Below are 27,939 nucleotides of genomic sequence, written 5' to 3'. Positions count from 1 at the left end.
GCCCTGAAATGGGAACTAGCATGGCATGTTGAGGTACTGAAAGGAGTTAAGAATGGAAAGAGAAAAAAAGGTATTTTTGCTAAATCAAGAGAGATAAGTATAGCCCAGATAATTCTGAGCCTTATATGCATTAAGGAAGGTAAGGAAGATGAAAAGTCACAAGTGATTCCCATATTTTTGGTCTGATCAATTGTGTGGATGGTAGAGCTACATACTGAGAAAAGAAACACCAGGGAAAGTGGCAGGTTTTGGTGGGAAGAGGATGATTTTGCTTCCGGATATGTTGAGTTTGAGGTGTTTGTGAACAGGCAAATAGTCATGTGGATCTGGTGCTCAGAATAAAGATCTTGGGTTGAAACAAATTTGGGAGTCATTGGCAAGAGGAATCGACAAGTCACCTAGGGTGGAAGTCTATACTGTGAAAAGAATATTGGAGTAAAGAAGAGGCCCTAAGATCCAGTCCTGAAGGAATCCCTGCATTGAATGACTGGATATAAGAGGGGAACTGACCAGGGAGATTGGGAAGAAATGACCAGAGAAAAAGGAAGGAAGCCAGGCATGTGCAGTCATGGAGACCAAAGGAAGAGAGTGTTTCAGTAAATAAAAAGTAGCCACCAACGCTGGAGGCTGTTGAAAGGTCAAGTCGGATGAGCCCTAAGAGCTTACTGGACACAACCACAAGGAGCTAACTGGTGACCTCAGTGGAGAAGTAAATGCCAGTGAACTGTGGGGTGGAATCGAAATTAGGTAGGTTGAATAGTGGGTCAGTATGTGGAAAAAGAGAATTCTTTCAGAAGGTTTAGCACTGAAGGAGAAAAAAAGAGATAGCAGAGCAGCCGTAGGGGTTCTGAGGTTGCTTGGCTGGGCTTTCAAAGTTGGAAAATTTTGAGTTAAACCCGTTTCCATACCAAAGGGAAAAGTTTATTGCCAAGGAAAGGATTGAAGAAGAACAGAGAGTGGATAATACAAATTTCAAGATTCCTGAGAAGGTAGGAGAGGAGGAGAATCGTAAGAACATGGGGTGGTATTCAACTAAAAGAATGAAGGTGGGAAGGAGGAAAGGATGGATGAAGCAGCCTGGGACTCTGGTGAGGTGAGGGAGGAACTCATCTTGGGCACAAAATTTAAGGAGGTGCCCCCCAAAATAAATAAATAAGACAAACACTTTAGTGCAATCTCTTAATAAATCAAAATTAATGTAAAAATTTCATGATGATAAAAATATCAAAATTTTAAACCAAGATCAGATCAGATGTGGGCAGGTAGATTCAGTGGTAAAAAGCTAGAACAGTTGTCTTCAGTGGGTTTCTATTTTCTCTGTGAAGCAGGAGGGGAGGTTGTGTGGTGAGAGTACGTGGAGAAGGAGATTGGAGGTGAGAGCAGAGGTTTGCTGCAGAAATTATGGAAAGAGGGAAGGCAAGATGAGGAGAGAAGCATGATAGGGTTACCTGGGAGGATTAGCACCCAGGTGAAGCTGGTGGTCACTAATTCATCACAGCACACATCTGCCTGCTGTGTGATCTCTAAGGCACCTCTCAGAACTCAGAGCAAGCATGGGTGAAGAAAGACAGATTTATTGCCATGGGGTTTTAACAGAGAAAGTTTAGGATATTGGCAAGAGATATATGATAATGGGCCACAGAACCTAAGCTGGGGAGGGAGAAAGTCAAAACATGAGAACTAAGCTAAATCAAATATGAAAGCATAGCTCCAAAATAGAATGTAAATGCCATATGGTATGAGCTTAGTTGTGTCCCTGCCAAATTCATATGTTGAAGACCTAACCCCTAGTACCTCAGAATGTAACCATATTTGGAGACTAGGTCTTCAAAAGAGGTGATTAAGTTAAACTAAGGTCATTAGGTTGGGACCTGATCCGACATGACTGGTGTCCTTATAGGAAGAGGCAATTTGGACATAGTTACAGAAGGAATGTAAGTGCACCCAAAGGCCACTCAGACTATAATTGGAGCCTAGCTAAAGAGAAGCCATTTTGTCCCCAGTATGCTTTCAGCTTGTTCTATCTTAAAAGTTTAGAATGAACCTGCTGCTTTCTTACATAGCTGCAGGACACGAAATTAGAAAATGATCTTGAGGAAAAATAGATCAAGAGTCCAGAACAGGCCAACTGCATACTGCTGATGCCATGATTGACCAGAATTACCTATTGTTTGCTGATAACCATCCAGGGAGTCATGATGACTTGCACATAGCTTGCTTTCTGCCACCAACCCTCTCCACCCCTTCCCTTTATAAGTTGCTCAGTAAGCAGAGGAGATGAGATGGTTTTTGACACAATAGTCCACCACCTTCTCAGGCTGCTGGCGCTTGAATAAACCACCTTCCCGTCACCAACACTCACCTCTCGTGTTCGGTTCTCACCAACAGTCACCTCTCGTGTTTGGTTCTCAGGTGGTGGGCAGCCAAACTTGCGTTTGGCAACAGGAAGACCATGTGAACACACAGGGAAAAAACAGCCATCTGCAAGCCAAGGAAATAACCTGCAGAAGAAACCAGCAATTCTAGCAATTCTCACTCATTTCTCTGCAGTTGTGTGTCGGGACTCAAAGTCTTATTATTTGAAGAGAAAGTGAATCAATCTGTCCTTCGCAAAAGGAGGTTGTCAGTTCAGGATAACTTTGTGCCTTAGAAATTTTTATAACTTACATTCCTATAAACCTCAGTTTATAAACATAAGTCTGTAATTATGAGGAAAAAAATACAGTCCACTTAGGAAGAAACAGGTGATACCAGAAGACATCTGTGGTAGATTTCCAGTTGCATCTCTCTCTATTAGGAAATTATATGTCCTCACCCATTGCCATGAGACTTGAAATGACCCTCTATTAGTTAATTATTTCTGTAATTATGCTGACTAACAAACCACCCAGTAGCTTACAACAATAGCATTAATTTTTCCCCTCACAGATTTGCAGGTCAGCTAGGAAGGCTCTACTTCAGGATGTGGGTTTCCTGGGCTTGTCTGAAAACATTTTTGTTTCATCCTACTAAGTACAGAATTCCAGGTTAGTAGGTTTGCTTTTTTGTTTGTTTGGGAGAGTCCTTGATTTGGGCAGAGAAGAGTCCTTGATTTGAGTAGAGCCTTTGGTGGCAGATGCTGGGCGAAGATCAGGAGCAACAGTAAGATGGTGTCTGTTGAGACGGCTATGTCAAACCGGTGAAATCCTGCTTTTTTAAAGTCCCTGAGTCCTATGGTGAGGGCTGATGGTAAAGGGTTATGCCCTTGTCTGGTTGGATGTAGTCTCCATTGATCAGGCAAACATCTAGTCCCTGTTGGCATAATGCCTTTTACAATGTAAGATAAAGTCTTTTTTAAGATGGAGTTACTTATGTCAAAGGTGCTCTAAACAATTACTTTGTTCTGGCAAGCAGTTATGTTACTTACTGAGCAGTATGATTCTTTCAGAGCTTTTCTTTCTTTCTTTCTTTTTTTTTTTTTTTTGAGACAGGGTCTCACTCTGTCCCGGCTAGAGTGCAGTGGGGTGATCATAGCTCACTGCAACCTCCAACTCTTGGGCTCAAGCGATCCTCCTGCCTCAGCCTCCCCAGTAACTGGGACTATAGGCGCGCACCACCACGCAGGGCTTGTTTTTAAGTGTTTGAAGGGTCTACAGAAGCTTTTACTCTGGGTTCTACAGTCTAGGGTTAGTTTATCCACTACTAAGGCAAGACGCTTCTGGATCTCTACTCCATGTACTGCATATATTCAACAAATTCTCTCCACTCTGGTTGCTGGGAACTTAAATGGTTCCCAGTTCTGTGTGAGCTTTGATAATTGTTTGGCTTACTCCCCCCCCGATAATTTTTCTCTTCTAGCCTTGTAGAGTTTCACATTTTTTTTTCAGTGAAAGATTCAAAGGCACTCCTAAGCAGATTTCTGAAGCTCTTTTTCCGTGTAATTCCCTCCTACCCAGAACTCTGCCCAACAAACTCCAACCAACGTGGCTTCCAAGTCCCTGAACTCCTGATCCCAGTCCTGTCAGTCAGTGAGCCCCTGGGTCTCCGGGCTTCCCTTCCCTGCACCACACCCTGGAAATTGCCTCTAGGCAGAGAGCCAGGGGGACAGAGGCGCATTCTCTTTGTTTCTCTCCTCTGAGGAAAAGCAGTGCAGAGGTGCCTGTTGTCCAATATCTGGAAAAAGTTGTTTCGTGTATTTGGATCAGTTTTCTAATCGCTGGTAGCCGGACACTAAGTCCGGACCCATTTTCCCTTCCCGCCCAGAAGCGGAAGTCTTATCAACTCCTCACGGAAAACGTAAATTGTTTTATGCACGTTGTCTGTTACGGTTGAAAACCATCTTTCTCTAGGACACCCTCTTCTTTTTCCTTCTCAAGAAATGTTCACGGGATCATTTATCCTGGCGGGACCCTCCAGTGACTTCACTAGCCCTGTGTTCCCTTAAACCCCGCCCCCCGGCGCAGGGCGAGCTCCGCCCGCCTTTCTCCCGCGCGCGCGCGCGCGCCTCCCTCGGCGTCTTCCTCCCGCCCCTCGGGCGGCTGCGCTCTCGTTCCGCGCGCGCCGGCCCACTGCGCCTGCGCGGCGTGTGGACGCCGCTCGCTCCCGGAAGTGGGAGGTGGCCGCCGGAGTTTGTGTGGCCGCCGCCGCGGGAACGCGAGCCCGGTAATTTTTCAACGGAGAAAGGCGAGGCTTTCGGGCTCGGCGGAGTGAGAGTGAGCGAGAGTCCGGCGCCAGCAGCAGTCTTCTGGCGTGGCAGTCGGCATGGAGGCTCCACCGAGCCAAGAGGGTGGCGGCGAGGCCGTGGCTCCCGCGCAGCAGGAGTCGCCGCAGCCGGAGCGTGCGGAGGAGCAGCGGCTGCCCAGTCTCGAGGTGAGGAGGCGGCCCGCGCCCCGCCGCCCCGGCCCCGCGCGCCCCCGCGCCCCTCTTCGGAGCGGGTCCCGCGCGCTCTTACACCCCAGCCCGGTCGCCTTCCCCGTCTCCGGCTCCGAGAACCTTTACTGAGGGAGGTTGTCACTGAGCCCCCCAGGGCCGCCGGGTCACCCCCTGGGTGAGAGTAAGCGGTCACGGCGAGAAGTCCGTGCACTGTGGTCTGTAGGTTCCGAGTGGGGATTCTGCCCTGAACATCGTGCTCGCTGTTGGCTTGTTATTCCATCCAGTCCTTATCGGTATTATCGGTAATTTTTAAGGTTATATTTTCAAAATCGCACCAAATGCCTTAGGTATGTCATTTCTTACGATTTGTTTTTTTTTTTTTTTTTTTTTAGTTTTAGTCATTTTGTATGGCTATGTGGGGGTTTTTTTGGTCTTTTTTTTATTCTTATTTCAGCATATTGTGGGGATACAAAAGTTTAGGTACGATTTGTTCTTAAATTTACAAAAAAGCGCACACCAGCTTTTCTCCTTCCTCTCTGTGTACCTATTAGTTGGAGCTTCGTCTTTGATTTTTGCCCGTTTGCTGCTATCTCAAGTAGGTAAAGTATGATTTTCTTAATTTTGGTATCTCAGTGATGGATCCTAGTTATGGTGGCAAAATTGTAAAACAGTCTTTAAAAACTTATTTATTCATCTTATTTAACGAACATAATTGTTGATTTGGCGCTGCTGGTTGTAAATAATCGAATACTAAAGTTGGTCATTTTCTAGTAATACATGTTGAGCATCTCATAAAGTGAGTATTTGCAAGAGGCTTCCTTGCTTTTGCTCCTGTCTACAGTCAATTTCTACATAGCAGCTGAGTGATCTTTTAATGATACGAATTTGGTTTGTCCCCCTCCTTAGTACCTTGGATTTGCTGCCCTATAGGATCTAACTGCATCTCAAAAGTTTTGTCTTTTGCTTTCAGTACCCCTGGCTTCCTTGTGTTCCTTTACAGTGGAAGGAAGGTTTTTCCTCTTAAAGGTCTTTGTATGTTTGTTTTGCTCTGCATGGCCTTCCCCTGGACCTTAGCCTAGTTATCTCATTCTCCTCCTTACTTTCAAAGAGGCCTTCCACTTCCCATCTCTATTAAAAAAAAAAAAAAAATCACTCTTCCACCCAACCTCCTTCTTTAATCTGAGGTCAATAACATGTAATAATTTTCAAGTTTGTTTTTAGTCAGAGAAATGTGTTTGAATATACTTCATTATATTTGAAAGCTTTGAAACTTTTATAGCTACTTAAGGCCTGGGTCTCTGTTCCAAATTGGTTTTAGTGACTTGTGTTTGTTAAAAATTTAACTGTTGGATGCTCTTAACAATCATACAATTTATTTTCCAATCGCAGGTAAGCAAAGTTTTCTGTTGAATTCAGTTAGTAAATTTCCATCATCCCTACTGTCAGTTGTTTATGTAAATTAATAAAAGCTGTTGCATTTTTATATTTTTAACAAGTAGATTCAAATTGCACCAGAACTCTTTTGGAAGAATTTCAGTGAAGATAAATTCTATTTCTACAGTTTTTTCAGTGTCCAGATGCAAAGGTTTTTTTTTCTTTTTTAAATGGGTAATGCATAGTGTTTTGGCAACAAAATAATGGAAACATTTCCAAAACATCTGTTTTCAAAATGTTCTTCGCACAGAAAAGGTTTCTTTTGATAAGCAGTTACTTTCTAGCTTACTGTTAAAACATGTTTTCAGATTGTTTTCATTAAAAAATAAAATTCCATACCCCTAGCTACTCGGGAGGCTGAGCCAGGAGGATTGCTTGAGCCAAGGAGTTTGAGGTCACAGTGAGCTATGCCATTGCTACTGCACTTTAGCCTGGACAACATAGTGAGACCCTGTCTCCAAAAAAAAAAAAAAATTCTAAGGATCAAATTACAATCCCCTTCCCAATAAGAAAGGATAGCAATTTTGGAATACCAGTTGTAAGGGCCAAGGAAAAACTTCCCCTTCACCCTCTGAAGGTATGCTGAAAAATCAACTCACAAAAGGCAGATTAAATAGAGAAAAGGCATATAAAATTTATTAATGTGTACATGGGGAGAACGGCAGAGTGATTATCCACTCCCCAGCGGGGTTCAGAAGCCTTGTATATACTAACTTTGGAAAACAGGTTATGGGAAGGGGAGAAGAGAAGTTCTGTTGAGTGACAGTAAAGGTTACTAGGGAGAGTGAATGGATCTGGGAACAGATTAACTGGTAAATAGTTTTCATTGGAGTTTGAATGAGCCTGAGCTGGTTGTGAAAGGGTCTGTTTAGGTGTGATTACATTCTCTTTTACTGAGAGGGGAAGGAAAAACAGCTGTTCTATTTGATGGGCCATGACTTTAGGCAGATAAAGGAACTTCTGAGAACTACATCCTGGCTATTGGAGAGTTACTGGTGGTGGCAGGGTGAGGAGGTGAGGCAGAGACCTTGAGGCTTCTTCAGTTCAGCAAGTCAAACACCGTATTTTGGGGTATTGGTTTCTGAGCTCCAACACTGTCTTTTTGTAAGAGAAAATACGTAACTCATCTTTAAGTTCAACAACACTTTAAAGTACTTTGCCGCAAGATAGCAAACTTCTGTTTGATATAATAGATGTTCATGGATGTTTCACATAATGTAAAATATTCTTTTATTTGAGATAATGTAAACTGTACATCAACTTAATTCGACACATGAAAATTACAAAATGTCAGTTCTGTGAAGGTGAATATTTCTCTCCATATTGTGGAATCCAGCACTACTTTTCTCATTATATGTCCAGTTCTGTTTGTGACACTTGACAGGTGGACATAGAGAAAGTTTCTTTTAAACATTTATTAACAAGAAGCCTCAGTGTGGCTGTTGTTCACTTTGTGGACAGTTCACATATTGGAATTGCTGAGCTCTTCCATAAAGGAGATGGGATTCTGGAGTCCTCTGGCACGATACCTAACATTATATTAATATTTCCAGTAATTGTGTTGCATTAAATTGAGAGCTTAGTGTGAGAAATAGTCCCTGAACTATCAGGATCAGTTCTGAGGGACTGCAGCCTGTTCATAGTTCTCTCTCCTTAATCGGTAAAGTTTACCTAGGAATAATATGGTAAATTATGACTAGGTTAGCAAGCTTTAATAGGGATTAATAGTAAGCACCAAAGTATTTTTGAAAATTCTGGAACATAGCTAATATTTGTAACATTGCATATGGAAAATAATTAACTTATAAGTGAGTCTTTGGAACTTAACGTATTAGTAATTTGGGACTACTTGTGGAGAGAACAGAAATGAGTCATGTTTTTTCTTAACAGATTTTGATTTAAGAAAAAAGATCTGTAATATAGTAACACTATAGTTCTTCTGAATAAATGGTATAACTATAACTTGTGGAAATTGTGAATTTTGGAACTGAATACATTTACTTCTGCCTTGGGTGCTAGAAGTTTTGAACTAGACTTGCAGTCCATTTTGTTTTTGTGTTGGACAGTTTTTGTTAACTTTGTGAAATGAAGTCAGGTTAAAAAATTCTCAGGAAGTCACTGACTTACACATGCGTGATGTTGTGAAAGTTCATTTAAAAATTGGTTCATTTGTAAGTATTAGAACATTTTTGTGAAAGGTCTGTTCTATAGCCTGTGATGGTTAATAAGCAAAGTTGCCATTTATAAATAGTTATTGTGGGTATGATATTAGGAGCCTGATATACATAATCTCATTTAATCCTTGTAATAATTCTGCCCAAGTATTATTTACCATTGCCAAATACTATTTGAGACAACCATACTTTATAGATAAGGAAACTGAAGATCAGAGGCTAATAATTACCTAAGGTCATGCTGCTAGTAAATCAGCTGGGCTCTGCACTGAGGTGGCTCTGACTCCCAGCACCAGCTTTTTACTTAGCTTCTTTCCTGTGAGTAACTTCATGACTCAGCATAGAGCAGAGTAAATTGTATTGGAAACACATCTTCCTCCTTCCTATCCTATCCTCCCTCCGGGAGCTATAATGAGCACTTTTCATCAACATGTAGCATGAAGAGGCTTCAGGAGTTTGAATCTTAAATGTGTTTGTACTAATTATGAACTTTATCCTTTCTTTTTTTGTAGAAAAAGCAACGATGTAGATTTGATGGCCAAGAAACAAAAGCATCTAAGTTCATTACCTCCAATGCAAGTGATTTCAGTGACCCAGTTTACAAAGAGATTGCTATTACGAATGGTTGTATTAATAGGATGAGTAAGGAAGAGCTCAGAGCTAAACTTTCAGAATTCAAGCTTGAAACCAGGTAATTAAAAATAACTTTAAAATTATAAAAGAAGTACATGCTCATTTTACAAAATCTCGAAAACACTGAAAAATTAAAAATTATCTGTAATCCTACCATAATGAGATAGCCATTATTAACAGTTCAAAGAACTATAATTTATATTCTTATATTTGAATCTTTGTATCCAACTGATTATTTCTGGTCAGTCTTTTAGATGACAGGACTGTTGAGTCAAAGTCTATAAATATTTTAATGATCTACCAACAATGTATAGGAGTACCTATCTCATCATAACAAGTGTGTTAATTTTTTTAGTTGCTTATTTAGTTGATGGATTAACAAGATTGAACATCTTTTCTTTTAGCCATTTGCATTATTTTTATAGAGAAGATTTGTTTGAAACCAGGTACAGTAATTTCAAAACATCATTCACTTAGTAGGAAATATTTTTTTGTTTTAGTTTCAAAAAGTAATGCAGAATGATAATATGCATTATGTGTAACTATATAGTGAATGCGAAAACAATGCAGTTTAGTCAACTGTATGTGTATTTTTAATGAGATATACATATACCTAAGTAATTTTTTTGCAAAACAAGTCACTTTACTTGACTTGGGGCACGGGGCAGGAATAACTTTTGGAGTCTAGAAAAATATATAGATTTTTGATAAACAATAGGACTGCCAGACATCAAAAAAAAATTGCCTATATGTAATAGATGAAAACTCCTATGGTTTCAGGACATCCCTGAATCCTTATTCTCTTATAAATAGTATTCCTCCTCTTTGCTGTGAAATAGAGCTTCACTGCTTTTCAAAAGAGCACAAATATATTTTTTCCCTTCTACATTATGTACATCATAATTTGTGAAGAAAATTTTGACCCCATTTTCCCCTGACTTTCTATTATAAGGGTATAACCTGTAGCCTGCAGAAGATTTTCTGAGCAAAATTTTTGTCCTTCCCAGGTGTGAAGATCAATTACTCTTGGCTTGCATGGGAGCTAGAGATCTATATGTGTGTTTATACATTTATTCAACAAGCCCGTATTGAATTCTAAGCACTACACTAGGCATTGAAGTTATAAAGGTAAATACAGATATGTTCCCCACTTTGGAAATCTCAGTCTTTTGGGAAAACACACAAACATAACCACAATACAGAGTGGCCAGTGGAGGTCAGGCCAAGTACAGCGTGAGAATACAGAGGAGAGTGTGTGTCAGGGATTCAGGAAGGTGACATTTGAATTGTGCCAAACAGAAGAGGGAGGGAGGGTATTTCAGGCAAAAGGAACTCAAAAACTTTTAAAATTCTGGTTTGTATGTTTTCTGCTACATGATCCTGCTACTTTTTCAGCTATTGTACAACCAGAGTTATAGAACATAACAGTATACCACATAATCAAGCCATGACTTATAGTATGTTTTCTCTGTAGTATACAGTGTACCCCAGGAGGATTTGACAATGACACTGAAATGATAGGCTGTAGCCAGGTGGTAAAGGAACTCTATGCCGAAGTCTAAGTTTTACCTTGTAAGCAGAAGGGAGCCACCGAAGATATATGTAAGCAGGAAATTGGCATTAGTGCTCAGATCTCAAGTAACGTAAAGCATGAATTGAAGGGTTGTGATAGTGGAGACATTTGCTGTAGTCCAAGAAGCCAATGGGAGCCATAACAGAATTAAGGAAAACCAGATTTCTGAATAATTTTCTGAGTTGAAATTGGAAAAAATTGGTGAGTATTTGGAGGAGCAAGGGAGATGTTAAAGAAGACAGGTTTCTATCCAGAACAACTAGTTACGTTTGTGCTGCCATTAGGTTTGCAGGCAACGTTTTAGTGAATATAGTTTCTCAAAAAAGGAAGAAGGAAAAGAAATTAAGACAAAGTAATCCAAAGCTGTCACATGACACAGGTCACTCAGTGCCTTAATATAAAAGGGCTTAAGGGATATTTTACCCCCCAGGTTTTGGTAATTTGGAAAATTTCAAGCAACTAAGCACATTAAGACATTTTCATCTTATAACAGCTAACTGGTTATCAATGTTTTCATGGGTAGGATTCCTTTTCAGTGCTTAGCTGGTAGTTTAGAAAGTAAAAGAAAGGATTAAAAAATTTTTTTAATAGTCACTTATTAATGATATTACCAAAATGCCTTCCTTGGAACTACACCTTAATTATAGTTTGGATCCTCTTTTATTAGCATTTTGTACTTGTGGCCAATATAGAATTCAACCAAGTAACACAAAAGGAAGCCTGAACACTGATTGTAACTTTAATTTTTTGAAGAAATATTATATATACTGTTTGAAGAATGGAATCACTGTTATCAACCATTGTTACCTATGTAGGAGGACCCTTCCCTTCTCCCCCTACTCCATTTGTGGAATGTGTATTTTAAAGCTGTCTGTAATATTGAAATTCCCTAAATCCTATTCTGCTCATGTTAAACTAAGTTACTTCCAATTAAGCACCTGCTGAGTATGATTATGTTCCTGTGGACACAGTTGACTCTAGAGTAGTTTCTAAATTAATTTTTTTAGTTAAGTAGCTAACAGACATTCAACTTTGTATGCTAGGCCGTAATGCTTTCATATTTGTATGGATTTTTTGAGTTAACCTACAAAAGCCAAAGGTAAAGGAAAGAAGTAACATGTTCAATTTATCTGAATTTTCATATCCTAAAATTTATATGTTAGCCAGTAGAATAATGCAATGTTAATTTCATTGAAATATTTCATTGAAGTATTTGTATCATGTATGTCATCTGAGTATATGAGGCAATATGGCTGTGTTGGTGATATATACTGACAAGGTTTATGGTTTGAAATACCAGTATATATGGGAGAAAATGCTGTTACATACTACTAAAATGGAAAGTTACTTGTGAAGGAAAATGTTGATGTTGTATTATTTTATTTTAATTAGTTCTTTGCTTAACTTAGCTTTGAGTCTTGCTTTCCTTACATTTATTTTAGCTAACATTTGCTAAATTATGCTGTGACTGTCAGTGTTCAACCCAGTTCCAGCAGGTAAGAGTTCTGATTCCTGACTGTAAAATTTACCTAAAAGTAAATTTTATTCTTCTTTTACTTAGAGGAGTAAAGGATGTACTAAAGAAGAGACTGAAAAACTATTACAAGAAGCAGAAGCTGATGTTGAAAGAGAGCAGTTGTGCTGACAGTTATTATGACTACATTTGTATTATTGACTTTGAAGCCACTTGTGAAGAGGGTAACCCACCTGAGTTCATACATGAAATAATTGAATTTCCTGTTGTTTTATTGAATACGCATACCTTAGAAATAGTAAGTGGATTGTTACATTTTAATTTTATTTTTAGCAGTAGCTATTGTGTTCGATAGTAAGATGGAGGGTCTCATTTGCTGATTTAGCTAGACTTAGAATTCTGAAGTTGGCCCTTTTTTCTTGCTGTGAACTTTATATCAGCTTGATTAACAGAAAAGCTATAATAAAACAATTTTAGAGACTGTTTCTCTCATTTCCCAGGAGCTGAAATTATGGTATTTTTTCGGTTTGCTTAGAACATCTGGATGGACGTCAGACTCCCCTGGGGAGTAAAAAAGAAAAAAAGTACCAAGCCTGGCCTTAGTCCCAGAGATTCTATTGTTCTGTGCTAGGGCCCCTGACATCAGCACTTTTTTTTAAAGCTTCTCCATTGGTTTTAATATGCAGTCAGGATTGAGAACCGCTGCGGTAGCCTAATATGGACTCTGATCTCTAAGAGTGATAATTTAGAGAAATCATTTTTCAGCCTAGAACTGGCTGTCTTTCTGGTGGAAAATTTATGGGGGAAATGACTCCTGTGACTTTGGTTTGTAAGCCATGTAGTATGTATACTTCAGATACATATTGTCAGTGCATTATTCAGGAAATTATAGCAGGAATTCCATGAAATAAAACCATTTGCCTTATAATAAAATCTGAGCGAGGATATATCATAACATACCATCTACCCAAAAGTCATTTCTGTAATATCTCCAGTTGGCACTAACCCACTAAGAGTAAGTATAAAAAGCCTTTTGCATTGAAATGCATAGATTTTTCTTAATGCTATTCAAAGAGGCTTTTAGTTATATTCTTAACCTATTTCTATGATTTCCTCATCCAAAGCAGATTAAAGGTCAATAAATTAAAAGGAAAAATGGCAGCTATGAAGGCAAATAATCTTGTATAACTCACTAGATTTTACTTCTTCTCTTACTCAAGGACATTGCTCTAGCAATTCTCCTCCCTCATTTATATTACTACGTGATGATTTATTGCTTACTACCATTAATATATTGTTTCCATCACATACAAACATGTTATTTTTTCACACCATAAAAAACCTTCACTACATTCCACTGCACTGCCAGCTACCCAGTTTCTTTGTTCCTCTTTATGGCAAAATTCTTCAGATAAGTTACATACATGTCTCTGTTTCCTTTCTTCTCATTCTCTCTTAAACCCACACCAGTGTGGGTGTATATTCAGTTAATTTAAGCTATGTATTCAATCCCATCACTCCACTGAAATCACTTGTCAATATCATCATCTTTGACTTTTACCTAAATCCTGGTAAAATTGACTACTGTCTTCTTGAAACATTTTTTCCAAATACATCTTATTCTTGATTTTTCTCTAGCCTTATTGGGTTCCCCCTTTGCAATTTTCTTTGCTGGTTCTTCCTTTTCCTAACTTTCTAATGTCAGATTCCCCAGGGCTCAGTCCTAACACTTCTTCTCTATGTATATCCTATCCCCTTGATCTCATCTAATTCCATAGCTTTATAAACTATCTCTATGTTGACAACTTTCAAATATATATCTCCGACCTGCACCTCTGTCCCAAATCTAGATTGCTTATTTGGCATCTCTACTTGAACATCTAAATAGACATCTTAACCTGTCCCAGGTTGAACTTAACCCTAGCCCATTCTGTCTTCAGCCTTCCCTAGCTCAGGTGACAGCAACTCTTTCTAATTCTAACCCCTTTGATTGCTCAGTTCAAAAACTTTGACGTCATCCTTGACATCTCTGTTTCTATCACATCACATATCCAGACCAGAAGGCTCTGCTTTCAAAGTATATCCAGAACTCAGCCACTAGTCTGAGCCCCAATCATTTGCCTGTTTTACTGCATTTGCCATCTAACTGGTCTCTGTTTCTATCCTTATCCTTCTAAAGCCAGTTCTCAACATGGTGAGAGCAATCCTTTTAAAAATAAAAGATCATTTCACTCCTCTATTCAAAACTCTACACTCTCTACTCACTTAACTTGGAGTAAAAGCCATTTTCCTTGTATGATCTGGCCTCTTGTTACCTCTGATTGCCTCCTCTCATTACTGTTTTCCTCACTCATTCCACTCCAGCCATTCTGACCTGCTTGCTTTCTCAGAAATGCCAGGCCTGTTGCAGCCCATCACTTCCCAGGGATATAGCTATAGTTCTCTTTCCCTAGAAGTCTTGATGGCTGATTCCCTCCCAGCCTTTTTTCCTTGTGGACCGTCCTTAAATCTCACCTTTAAATAAAGCCCACCTGATTATCCTGTTTAAGAGTGTAGTTTATAAACATCCCCATGTAGCCAATGTTTCTAACCTTCCTTACCTGCTCTACTTTACCTCTACTTTTAATAACCCTCATCACTTTTTACTATGTAATTTATTTAAGTGCCTACTAAATATTTGTTCAATGAATGCATAGTTCTCTGGTATTATTCTGTTAAAAGTATTAAATAGTGAATAACATTTTAGTAATATTTGTTATATTTAGTATTACTTGATTTTAATGGTAAAGGAAATTGCAAAATATTTTTGAAAGATCTTCATTTAAAATTATAAAACAAAATATTGATACTTAAAAGGATATAGACTTCATTTATCTATGCTATTCAGTTATGTGGGATTCTTCCTTTTGCAATATGTCTGGTAAGTAAAGAGCATCTAACTTTTGAAGTTTAAGTGTTCTTCTTTACTTTTGCTCTTTTGTAATTTATAGCAACCATTTATACTATAGTTCAGCTGCTTAATAGATTAGAAAGAATTTCTTCTTAGGAATTGTAAATATTTACTTCAGTTAATTTTTCAATCTACCACAACGAATTTTCTTTGTCTTTTTCTCCATATCTGCCTCAGATTAACAGTTGCTACCTTTAAATCTTTAGGCTTTGAAATTGTCCTTCATTTTTAAAAAGTGAACTCTTGGTATCTTGAAATAGAAGTTGTGTTGATAGGCTTTATAGTTTTAAATTATTGTAAATAATTAACATTTTATTCCTTGGGGAAGTGTTTATTTCAGTTTTGGGTTGAAGGCTTGCTTTCAGACGCTTGCTTTATCTTAAAATGTTTAAAACTATAAAACAAATGATTTTTTAATTTAAAAATTAGAAAGCTTTGGGGGTGGAGAGTTATCCTTAAAAACTTTAGAAGGGTCAGTGCCATGAGCACCTATAAAATTACAAACTGGTATGGCTGAAGTTGTCTTGTATCATGTATCTTGGGTCATATAAAGTACTTTAACTTGCTGTTCTTTCCTTGTAGGAAGAGACGTTTCAGCAGTATGTAAGACCAGAGATTAACACACAACTTTCTGATTTCTGCATGAATCTTACTGGAATTACTCAGGTTATAATTTATGTTTTTTTCCCCCTAGAGTTTGAAAGAATTTTGAAATTAGGGATTTATTTTATAGTTTAAAAAAATTATTACTGTTATGGGCAATTTAAATCAATACTTTCCTTGCTTGGTAAAGATCTTTCGTATCGTAATATTAAAAAATATAAAAGCATATATTACACCTGGTAACATTTTTCTCAGCCTTTTCTTTTAAGGAGTTGTAATGATGAATCTAAAGGTTTCATTTGTAAAATGAAGCATTAGCAAAGTAAGTGTTACCGTACTGAACTTGGAGATAAGTTTTAGAATATATCTGTTTACAGTCTGACTTTATATATAGCTTGTTTTTTTAAGTCTCTGATTTTTGGTTGTATTCTAATGTGATAGGCCCTTTGTTCATTTATTTAGTTCTTTTATTCATTCACTCCACACACATTTGAGTACCTACTGTAATATATATGCCAAAGTACTAGGGATTCGAAGACTGTCCAGTCAGTCTCCGTCCTCAGCTCACTTACAATCTGAAAGTCAGGAGGACAGATAGACTGTACCAGTGGTTACAGTAAGGGTGGGAAAGCTGACAGGTGAGTGTTCTACCAGGGTATTGTGAACATCCCTAAAAGGCCTTCCATATGGACAGAGTGAATGGAGGGTTGTCCTGGGAAAAGCTTCCTCAATTTGGTGAATGTGGTTTGAGTCATAATAGGTAAGTAGGCAGGGAAGAAACAGGAGTGAAACAGCAGAACTACAAGTATTTCAAGATGGTTCAGATGTGTATGGGCTAGTAAGAAAATGGTCAAGAGAGGCAGAGGCAAGCCAGATCATGAAGAGTCTTGTGTGTCTTTACCCTGAAAGCCTTGGAGAGTAATTGTAGGACTTTAAGTATGAGAATACTGTGATGGATGAGATTTACCTTTAAGGAAGGTCAGTCTAGCAGCAGTGTGTAGTATGGTGTGTAGTATGGTTGGGGTATGAGACTTAAGATGGGAAAACCACTTAGGGGGCTCTGGCTCTCAGCTTAGAAGAAATTTTCCTTTTCTAACTCTTGTAAATCAGTAAACCACAAAGTAGAGGCCTGTAAAAAGAGAACCGCTGGGGGTGATCTTAAATCTTAATTTTGGGAGGCTTATATACTTTAATTGAAAGCAGTCCCTAATACTTGGCTATAAACAATTTTTAATTGTCTTAAAAACTGAAACTTTAGGCCAGGCATAGTGGCTCATGCCTATAATCCTAGCACTCTGGGAGGCCGAGGCGGGAGAATTGCTTGAGGTCAGGAGCTCAAGACCAGCCTGAGCAAGAGTGAGACCCTGTCTCTACTAAATAAAAATAACAAAATTATCTGGGCATTGTGGCTTGTAGTTCCAGCTACTCGGGAGGCAGAGGCAGGAGGATCACTTGAGCCCAGGAGTTTGAAGTTACAGTGAGCTATGATGATGCCACCCAGGGTGACAGAGCAAGACTCTGTCTCAAAAAAAAAAAAAAAGAATGTTTATTCAATGAGTGAATAGATGGAAATAATTTTTTAAAAAATGAAGCTAGGTGGATCTAAGCCAAGGAAATCATGAAGTGTTTAAAACATCAGAAATAAGCCTTTCTCATACTGTCTCTTTTCCTCCAATTTGTGTCTGGGTATTTTGTAGGATTACGTGGAGCTACAACTCTGATTTTTATATATTTTACTTTTATATCCTCAGGATCAGGTAGACAGAGCTGATACCTTCCCTCAGGTACTAAAAAAAGTAATTGACTGGATGAAATTGAAGGAATTAGGAACAAAGTATAAATATTGCATATTAACAGATGGGTAAGTATTTAGGAAAATTATCTTATTTACGGCTTTTAAGATTATAGATGTCCATATTCATTTAGCTTTTAGAGTAACCACAGCATATTACTTATTAAAGGTCTTAGAGTCAACCCACAGGGGACGGTATTTTTCCTTTCACTTTTTCTTTTTTTCTTTTCTTTTCTTATTTTTTTTTAAGACTGGTCAAGTGAAGCAATGGGAGTGGAGAAGGAACAAAGGAATCTGTAACTGGTTGTAATCAATTAGTTGTAAACAGCACTGCACTCGGACCAAGGCTTTTACACTTTCTATTCCTACTTAAATTTGAATCCTAGGGATGAAAGAGAGGAGGGAAAGCAATTCTAACAGTCTAATCCAGGACTAGAGGACTAGAGAAAGATAAATATGGACGTGTAAAACTAAAATGATGTCCCCAAAACCCTGTTTTTATCATGACACTTCTTTGCTCAGAAACATCCAAACACTTTAGCTAGGCATTGAGGGTTCTCTCATCTCATCCCCCTACCTGTTTAACCTACCATCTTGCTGTTATTCCTCTTTACTCTCGTCAGACTGGCCCATGAGTTCACATACTTTCTCTTCTCTGTGTACTTATTCATGCTTCCCTCTCTGCCGAGAGAGTCCCTTCCTTAACTACTTTCCTACCATTACCTAAGCCCACCTTGTTTTTTACTCTGAGACTCCAACTTACATTGATCTTTTTTTCCTTGAAATCTTACAGCCTATATATGTGCCATTTATGTTGACATCCGACCATATTCTGATCTAATCTTTATATACATAACACTTATTTTTGCATGGAAATTAAAAATCCTTTCAGAGTAAGGACTTTTGCTACCTATTCTTCCATAGTACGTACTTGGAGTGCTGAGCTCAAAATGTATTCTTAAAAAGCATTTGTTAGATGAAAAGCTGAATGGGAAGACCAGAAAGATTAAAATATGGATTACAGACGTTATGGCAGGGCAACTGCTAGACCGTAAGGTTGAGGAGGAAAGTCCTAAACAACTTCTGTTTCAAACTGTGGACAGATTTGTACCCTATAGCTGAGATGTCGCCAACATGGAGGGCTTAGAGAGATCCTCATATATGATAGAACAATATTGATGGCCCTCTTTACAAATCTATTTTTGATTTTAAACATGAATGAACAATGTTCCTGTTAAAGTATACCAGTGTTCCTGTCGTAATATGGTATATACAATTCTGTAAAAAACCCCACTTTCTGGGACAGACCATTCAAAACCTGTGCAATTTTATAACCAGAGCACTAACAAAAATAGTAATTGATACCTTCAGAAATAATCTGAACAGCTCAGGCAGGTGGAGGTTGCCTCAGAGGATATTAAAAATGCACACAAGCGATAGAATCCCGGCAACACTCATTTTTAACACATTGACTGCCACACTAGAAAAAACATTTTTTCTCTGGGGCCACGATGTTTTATTAAAACAAAACAATCCTTTCTGATTTGTTATTTTTTATTGTTTTCTGTGTGAGAGTTATATACAACACAATCCACATTTTTAGAATTAAATTGTCAGTTTTCATTGTAACAGTAAGAACATCAACAAGTAAGATTTTCACGAACCAACTGCAGGGTTTTGCTTCACGAGGCCCTGGGCTCAAAACTAGCCTGAGTTAAATACAACTCATGTGGCAGTCAGTGTGTTAATTTTCTTATAATAGTTGAAAGCATTATAAGAAAATACAGGAAGGTAGTATATTCTGTTGCCAGGATAGCAGCTGAGTTGAGGGCTTTTTTATTTCCTGCTGAAGGTTATAATTTCTACTGCTATTATTCAAACTCCTCTTGCTGAAAAAACCATATATGAACCGACACAATTTCCACATTACACAGTCAGTATTGTCGTTCTTAGCTACAATAAACAGATTAGCTGTAGCAGAGTAGATTGTATTTTAACCACTTGATACCAGGTACCATTCTTTCAAGTCTTTTTTTAATCCACATACAGTCATTCCCAGTCAAGGTTTTTTTGGTGGTTTTTTTATTTCAAAGCATACCCTCAAAGAACATCCTAATATGACAAATCTGGCATTAAGAGTAAGCTAGCAGAGTTATTTTAGAATTATGAAAAATAGCAAGATAGAAGTCTGCTCAGGTAATCAGAACCTTTATAAAAACAATCAAGATGAGCCTAACAAGAATTAGTTTGTGAAAAACATTTAATATATCTGGGCTTTTTTTTTTTTTGCTTTTTAAAGCTTATTTTTGAAATAGTATTTTGTAGGAAGTGAGGTTCATTTTCTCAGGTTGATGTTATATGTGAATATGAGAAAGAAAGTTGACATGTGTAAATAAAAAACAAATAGAATGACTTAAAATACTCATTTGTAAGAATAGTATAGCATTTTTAAATCCATTTTTTTGGTTTTTCATTTCTAGTTCATGGGATATGAGTAAGTTTTTGAACATTCAGTGCCAACTCAGCAGACTCAAATATCCTTCTTTTGCTAAAAAGTGGATCAATATTCGAAAGTCATATGGAAACTTTTACAAGGTAAAATTTCTATATTTAATGATTATACTGCTCTTAATGATAAATTTGTTATATTTTGCATGTACCTTAAGTTGTGATTTTCTAGGTGTTTTTCACAGAAAAAGGCCTTATAATTATTTGATTTTTAAATTTTAAATTAGTTCAAATTAGAAAGATAAGCCTTTTTTCCTCATTCAACCTGTTACATTTATTTAAGTAATTTAACTATCTATACATGGCAGAGGGTTGCAACTAGGGAGGGGTATTCAGTATGAGTATTTTGTGGAACAAATGCTCCCTACTACTTTTAATTTTACTTTACTGTTATCAAAGTTAAGCGTGTGTAGTATAAATTTTAAAAAAAGGTACTGCAAGGCTTGTAACCAGTGGCAGTCTTTTGCCATAGCCCTCACCAGAACTGGTTCCTGTTCTCCTGAGGCAAACACTTTGAACTTTTTTTAAGCCTTTTTTTTCCCAAATGTTTACCATATATTTCTAAATTGTATGTTTATGCTGTTTCTTGAATTTTTTGTTTGAGACATCTATTCAATTCTTGCAGTGACAGATGAAGATTTAGCTCTGTTAAGCCACCACTGCTGTGTCTTTCTCTTCCCTGCATCTTGCTAATGTGGTTATGTTACCTTTACAGTCAAATTATTATTCAGTGTTTATAATCCTGTGACTATGGAATATATTCACAACTTTTCCCTAGGTGTAATAATTTACTGCTTTAGTTGTTTACTTATCCCAGTAGTCTCCATGCAAAATGTAAGACTTCTCAAGACTCAAAACACTTGGGTAATCTGCCAGATTTTCTTTTTTTTTCTTTGGAGACTACCTTCTTGGAGCCTTTAATCCTGTTCTAATCTGAACTGTTTGTTCTTCAGGCTTCTATAATCATCTTGGGGGATTTCCCTTCTCTGTCATGTGTTAGACCTTGTGTCATCTTCTTTCTCCCTTTACAATTTCATTTTGGAGAGGCATTTTCTAAAGTAGTTTCATGAGAAAAGGTGCTTTTCCTTAAAAGCTTTTTTTGTTTGTTTTTTTTTTTTAACACTTAAGACTGAGAAATATGCATGCAGAACGGGGTTTAATAGATTGTTTTAAAGTGAATACCTTTGTGACTTCCCCCCACTTAACTCCCTTCCTCCTAAAACTAACTATAATTGATCATTTTCTTTTTTCTTACAGCTTTAATATTTATATGTATGTCCTTATACCATGTAGTTTGTGTTTTTGAGCATGATAGAATTAGCATTACACTGGCTGTATTATTTATTTTCCTTTTTTCCCCAAATGTTATGCTTGAGATCCGTCCACGTGTGTGTCACTGCAGTTCATTCACTTTATTGCTATGTAGAACTCCACTGTGTGAACATATCAGAATTTGTTTATCTGTTCTACTTTGGCTGGCCAATTTGGTTTGTTTTTCATTTTGAGCTTTTATCAACAGTGCTGCTCTAGACATTCTTGTACATGTTTCCTGGTGCCTTTTTGCGCTAAGTTCTCTAGGGTATAAACCTAGGAGTGGAATTGCTGGATCATAGGGTATGTGCATTGTTGACATTACTAGATAATGCAAAAATAGTTTTCCAAAGGGGTTATACCAATTTGTACTCTAATCAGCAGTGTGTGAGTTTATATATAGTTGCACCAAGTCTTTGCCAGCATCTGATGTTACAAGACATTTTAAATGTTTGTAAATCTGGTGGATGTGCGATGTCATTTTACTGAGGTTCTAACTTGCATTTGCCTGTTACTCATAAGGTTGAATTCTTTTTTTGTATGTTTATTAGCTATCTGGATTTCTGATTTTGTGAAGTCTCTGTTTAAACTTCTGCCCATTTTTTTAAATTGTGCAGTCCTTTTATTATTGGTTTGTAGATCTTCATTTTGGATACTAGTCCTTTGATTATATTTGATACTTTTTTTGTGGATTTTCTTTTCACTTACTTTGTAATTTTTTTTAATAAAAAACCTTTTGTTATGGAATATTTCAAACATATACAGGAATAGACAGTTACAATGAACCCTCATGACCCAAGTTCATGGCCAACCTTATTTCCTCTATATCCCCACCCACTTTCTTTTTCCTTACTGTTTTGAGGCAGAAATCATTTTTATCTGATCTATAAATACTTCATTATGTATCTCTGAAAGATAAGAGTTCTTTTCTAAAAAAATACAACCCCAAACCATTATCACATTCAGAAAAGTTAACAGTAATTCCGTACTGTTGTCAAATAGTAATAAATATTTTGTTTTCTTTTACCTTTTGTATGTTGAACCAGGATCAGAATAAGGTTCACAGGTTTGCCTTTGGTTGATGTGTCTCAAGTTTTTAAATCTTTAAGTTCTCTTTCCATCCCTCATTTTTCCTTCCTAACAATTTATTTTATTTCTTTAAGAAACTGAGCCATTTGTACTGTAGTGTTTCTCCTAGTTTGGATTTTGGTAATTGTATCCCACAGCGTGTTTCGAACATGCCCCTGTCCTCTGTATTTCCTGTAAATTTATACTCAAGTTGAGGGGCTCTATCGCCTTTAGGTTCTTTTTTTGCTACAACTCCCAGATGGGTAATACATTCTTATATTAAGGCATTCTTTCTCAAACCTATAACTTAGGGGAATAGTTTATTTAAAGATTTATCATTAATTACTTTTCATGTCTGCATAAAAATATCTGCAGCTCATAGTACATTAGTATAGTCAGAAAGTTGTAGACATAATAAGGCAGTAAATTTCCCAGTGCTCTTTAGAGTAGAGGATGACTTTTTTTGTGGCTCTGTTTATTTGGCCAATTTGTTAACCTACTCTTTTGTGTGTGGTTTTCCCCTCTTCATAACAGATAACTGTAATGTCAATTACTAGTGTAAGCAGAAGAAACTTACATTTCTCTTTTTAAAAAATTTCTTCCTTTTTTGTTTTGTTTTGTTTTGTTTGCCTTATCCAAATAGACCTAAAAAGTCTTTATCACAGATTTCTACTATATATGATGCTAATAAGGTATAGTCTCATATTCACATATAACATCAACCTGAGAAAATGAACCTCACTTCCTACAAAATACTAATTACTAATTCAAAAATAAGCTTTAAAAAGCAAAAAAAAAAAAAAGCCCAGATATATTAAATGTTTTTCACAAACTAATTCTTGTTAGGCTCATCTTGATTTTATAAAGGTTCTGATTACCTGAGCAGACTTCTATCTTGCTATTTTTCATAATTCTAAAATAACTCTGCTAGCTTACTCTTAATGCCAGATTTGTCATTTTAGGACGTTCTTTGAGGGTATGCTTTGAAATAAAAGCACAACCAAAAAAAACCTTGATTGGGAATGACTATATGTGAATTAAAAAAAGACTTGAAAGAATGGTACCTGGTATCAAGTGGTTAAAATACAGTCTACTCTGCTACAGCTAATCTGTTTATTGTAGCTAAGAACGACAATATTGACTGCGTAATGTGGAAATTGTGTTGGTTCATATGTTTTTTTTCAGCAAGGGGAGTATGAATAATAGCAGTAGAAATTACAACCTTCAGCAGGAAATAAAAAAGCCCTCAACTCAGCTGCTCTACTGGCAACAGAATATACTACTTTCCTGTATGTTCTTATAACGCTTGCAACCATTATAAGAAAATTAACACATTTACTTGCACATCCCACATACCCTAGACTATACCTTATTGTATAGAAAAATATCATGTAAAATAATTAGTTTGGTTTAGAAAGGTAGGTCTTTGACTTAGATGTCCAGAACAATACATTCCCTTCAATAAATGATTTGTTAAATTACAAAACTGCAAAAGTTTTACATGTCTGAGGATTCTATCTGTATTTTCAGCTAAAGCTCTAAGGTCGTTTTTTTGAAGCTATGAAAACTTGAATTATTTATTTGCCTCATTTGCCTAACTTTATTTAGCTATTACTGTTAATTTTCAGTTTATTTTTCAACTTAACAGTGGCTTATATTGCAGTTTAGAATACTAAAGAATTATTTACTAAGCTGTTTATTTTTCAGGTTCCTAGAAGCCAAACCAAACTGACAATAATGCTTGAAAAATTAGGAATGGATTATGATGGGCGGCCTCACAGTGGTCTTGATGACTCTAAAAACATCGCCCGAATCGCAGTTCGAATGCTTCAGGATGGATGTGAACTCCGGGTCAATGAAAAAATGCATGGAGGACAGCTAATGAGTGTGTCCTCCTCCTTACCAGTAGAGGGCACTCCGCCTCCACAAATGCCATATTTTAGAAAGTAAGAGCAGTTTTGTCTGGATCATTCTACTTGCAGTTGCTACAAAGAGGTAGCAGAATTGAATTAGTCCTGCAGTGCAAACTTTAAGCACCTTAAACATGTAAGATCTTATTACAGTAATTGATAGATGTAGGTATATATGTATGTGAGCAGATTGTGTGGGAGGGCATATTGAATTCTTTGTCACCAGCACTTTTGATATGAGCAGTATGTGTTACACAGTAACAGTTCCTGCTTAGAACTGAATTTTATAATTTAAGGTGTCCAAGGTGTGTTCCTTTTGGTTTTAAACTGCAAAATCTTATTGGTTCTTCCCTTGAATTTCATATCTTACTGATGTTAAAATGTAGAATATATTTCTACATTAACATCATTAGATCAAATCATTTTTTAAAAATGCAGAAAAGATAGGAAGGTAGGCCTTATCTAACCTTGGGGTTTTAGAAGTATCATTGTCCTTTTGATTTTCAAAGTTCATTTGCGAAGTTCAGCTACGTGTGGTGAATTTCATAAGGCACTTGGTATACGTATGTTTCTTTTGAACTCATAATTGGAAGACTTGTGATGGATTATAGGGTCTGGTTAAAAATTCAGTTACTGATGAGATTCATGAAAAGTCAGAAGGAAATACTATTTAAAGGAATATCCTAAGGGCTGTAGCCCAAACTTTATAAAACGTAAATAAATCAGTGGGGATTTTTGGATTTGGTTGTTTGGGTCCCCTCCTCATGTGACGTGTATCTGCCTTAATTCTTAAATCTAAGAGACCATGCTTTGAAATAGACAAAATCAAGGGTTGCCACCTAATTCTACCTTTGTATTCAATATTATAAATGAGGTTAATAAAGTCAAGTAATACTTTTTACCATGTTTTATGTTTTTGTTATTTAAAAACTCTATTGGCCACCAGTGAAGTTAGTCAATAAAATACTTGCTTGTCTGATTTTACATAGTAAGTGACCACTAAATGTTGAATAGTTATTTCTTAACTAATTCTAAAGACAAAAAATGTGCTTTTGGAGTTGATACAGTGAAACTCTAGAGGCTAAAAATACGTATTTTCAGAATTGAATTTCTCTCTGTAGCTTTCGTGGAATGATTTCATTACCACTGCTTCTTTTCTTTTACCTTTTAATAATAATTGTGATGCTACTTTTTACTGATTTGTAGATTATAATCAAATTAATTTCCTAAAGGTTTTCCACACTTGATACCTTGGAGAAGAGTAAGAAAGTTGGCATTTTTCTTGGCATGAGAATTCTCTACACAGGGCTGTAGGTTTCTTACTTGAGCCAATAAATTTCTGCCATTGAGCAATAGTCATATAATCAGCATCAAAAAAAATAATGTGCCTAACAGAAGGCACAAAGTATGTGATATCCTTAGACAAACTATGGGTTACAGTAAGACAAAGAAATCCTAGGTGTTTTAGGCTTATTCGGTAAACTCTTGGGGTGAGAGGGATGCATGCTCAGATGTTTGTGAATCCCAGGTAGCACTATACAGTAAACTGTAAAGTATTACTGCAAGTTTTTAAGAATTTCCTATAAATCCTTACTGTTCAAGGGCAAAGGAGTAGAAAATAGCAAATTGCTATTGAGGTGTGGATGGCAGGAGGTCTACTAGGCACACTCCTTAGGTGATTTTTTCATATAGCCACCCTACCGTGGTATTCAAATTCATGCCATAACAAAACTGTAATTGCCTCTTACTTCCTTCCAGAGTTGCTCATGAATAGCTGAAACTGCAGTTGGAAATCTGAGGATGGCAAGGGAATATCACATTGCCCTTCTCTTTTGTTTGCTTTGTAAAAGTCAATCTTCTAATTTCTTTGCTTATTTTTCTTTTTGCCCAAGTACTGACAAGCTCATGTATTTCTTTTTAAGACCTTCAACATTATAAGCTCTCAGTATCCTTTTGGCTCAACCAAATATTTTACTGTCTTAACTCATTTTTAATCAGTCTGTTGAGTCTCTGTGTTCCTCTCCAATTTGATTTGGGATTTTGCTGAAATAAATCAGGCCTGTTCTGATAAGATTACCTTAAATATCAGGAGCGCTGCTGCTTTCTGCTCTTTAATTTTCATTGTGTTCTGTTCTCTTTAAAAGGTAAATAGCACAGACAGTTCTTGCAAGGAAAATGCTTAACAGATGAGTGCCCTTTTAGTATCCCAATCAAGACAATATTAGTATTTTATTCCTGTTAATTTTTATTTTTAGTAATATTAATATGATAGTGATATTAATACTTATAGGTTGTTATTTACAAACAACTCTCTTAAGCATCAGCTGTGTTAATTTCCTTTTCATGCTTCACTTGCTCTGACATATTGACAGAGTGGGTTTCTGTTGAATTATTTCAAATCCACAGTCTTTCGAACCAACTGAAATATATACCAGAGCACTATTTTGTCCATCTTTTATTTCTGCTTTGTGTTCTTTTGGGTAAAATACTTAACATTTGCTCTGAAAAAATATTTTTCTGATGTATCTTTTTTTGTCTTAAGATAGACCTGTTTATCCTGCCTCCTAGGGACAAGTTTCTGCCTGAATTGAAATGAAAAACCACAGGAGTCACTAACAAGGGAGATGGTATCTCTGAAGACTAGTTTAAATGGTAGTTTTTTGAAAGATGGAACCGTTTGACCTTTAGTACATCGTCCTGAGTATTACCCCCAAAACGATCATTCAGAACAGAATAATTTGAAAGGGAAAGGACTGTTAGTAAAATTCCTGGGGAGGGGAAAAGTGTGAGTGCTTGAGATAATCACATTTGGCCTGGGCTGTAGGTGGAGGCACCTAAGAAACTACCAGCCTCACTGATGGGTACACACATGTGCCTTTTAAAAGTCTGAGGAGGGTGTGTTATACTTCGAAGGACGGCTTTTTGTTTCTATCTACTGTGGAGCAGTGTAAGCTCCTTGAGCAGAGACTGTGACTTCTACATCTTTAATTTCAACAATGTGTAATAAGATGTTTTGCACATAGTTGAATGCAGTGTTGATAAATGAATGACAGCATTGAATCCCTTTTTTTCTATTATACTTAGAAGTTTCCTCTTCTGCACCACCATCCTGTATTTCAAATCTCCCTGCCCCCACAAAGCTTCCAAAGCCCATAAATTTGTTAATCCAGAGCAGGAGTCAGCAAATGGCCATCTATGGGCCAAATCTGGCCTGCTGCCCGTTTTTGTGTGCCATCCCAACTAAGTATGGTTTTTACATTTTTAAATGGTTGAAAAAAAAAAAAGACTTTTATAATGTGAAACTTATGTGAAATTAAATTTCAATATTTGTAAATAAAGTTTTATTGTAACACAGCTACCATTCTCATTTGTTTACATTTTATCTCTGACTGCTTTTGTGCCACGATGGCAGAGTTGGACAGTTGCAACAGAGTAGTAGTACCATATGGCCAGCAAGGCTGAAAGTATTATTGTCTGACCCTTTACAGAACAAGTTTGTGTACCCCTACCTCCCTGATCTAATGCAATATAAGTTCCATCAATAAATAAGGAATCAACTGTGATAACGTGAGAACCTAGAGCTGAATGTTAAGGTACACCGATAATTGCACCAAACATTTGTTGAGCACTGTTAAAGCACTTTACTCCATTACTTAAT

General features: G+C 37.0%; 1 protein-coding gene across 3 annotated transcripts; it reads left to right on the top strand.

Annotated features, from left to right (window-relative positions):
* The first annotated feature begins 4,575 nt into the window (after positions 1-4,575).
* Positions 4,576-27,558, top strand: ERI1 (exoribonuclease 1). Of its 3 annotated transcripts, none has more exons than XM_045535410.1 (8): positions 4,576-4,848; positions 8,972-9,150; positions 12,227-12,437; positions 15,672-15,755; positions 17,444-17,553; positions 19,965-20,079; positions 24,079-24,317; positions 26,850-27,558. In XM_045535410.1, exons 1-8 carry the CDS (start codon positions 4,741-4,743, stop codon positions 26,875-26,877), a joined length of 1,074 nt encoding a protein of 357 aa, XP_045391366.1. In that variant the 5' UTR covers positions 4,576-4,740; the 3' UTR covers positions 26,878-27,558. The 3 variants fall into 3 exon arrangements, with proteins under 3 accessions (XP_045391366.1, XP_045391368.1, XP_045391367.1); XM_045535412.1 differs by lacking the exon at positions 26,850-27,558 and adding an exon at positions 26,824-26,843; XM_045535411.1 differs by lacking the exon at positions 26,850-27,558 and having other exon boundaries at positions 24,079-25,260.
* Positions 27,559-27,939: the final 381 nt, after the last annotated feature.

Source organism: Lemur catta, chromosome 22 (assembly GCF_020740605.2).
Source record: "Lemur catta isolate mLemCat1 chromosome 22, mLemCat1.pri, whole genome shotgun sequence".
NCBI classification, from domain to species: Eukaryota; Metazoa; Chordata; class Mammalia; order Primates; family Lemuridae; genus Lemur; species Lemur catta.
Note: the sequence above shows the minus strand (reverse complement) of the source record. Positions and strands in the feature narration are given on the sequence as shown.

Coding starts and splice junctions, on each gene's coding strand:
- ERI1 (XM_045535410.1), top strand. CDS start 4,741: ATGGAGGCTCCACCGAGCCAAGAGGGTGGCGGCGAGGCCGTGGCTCCC. Junction 12,438..15,671: donor ATACGCATACCTTAGAAATA/GTAAGTGGATTG, acceptor CTTTCCTTGTAG/GAAGAGACGTTTCAGCAGTA. Junction 17,554..19,964: donor TATTGCATATTAACAGATGG/GTAAGTATTTAG, acceptor TTTCATTTCTAG/TTCATGGGATATGAGTAAGT.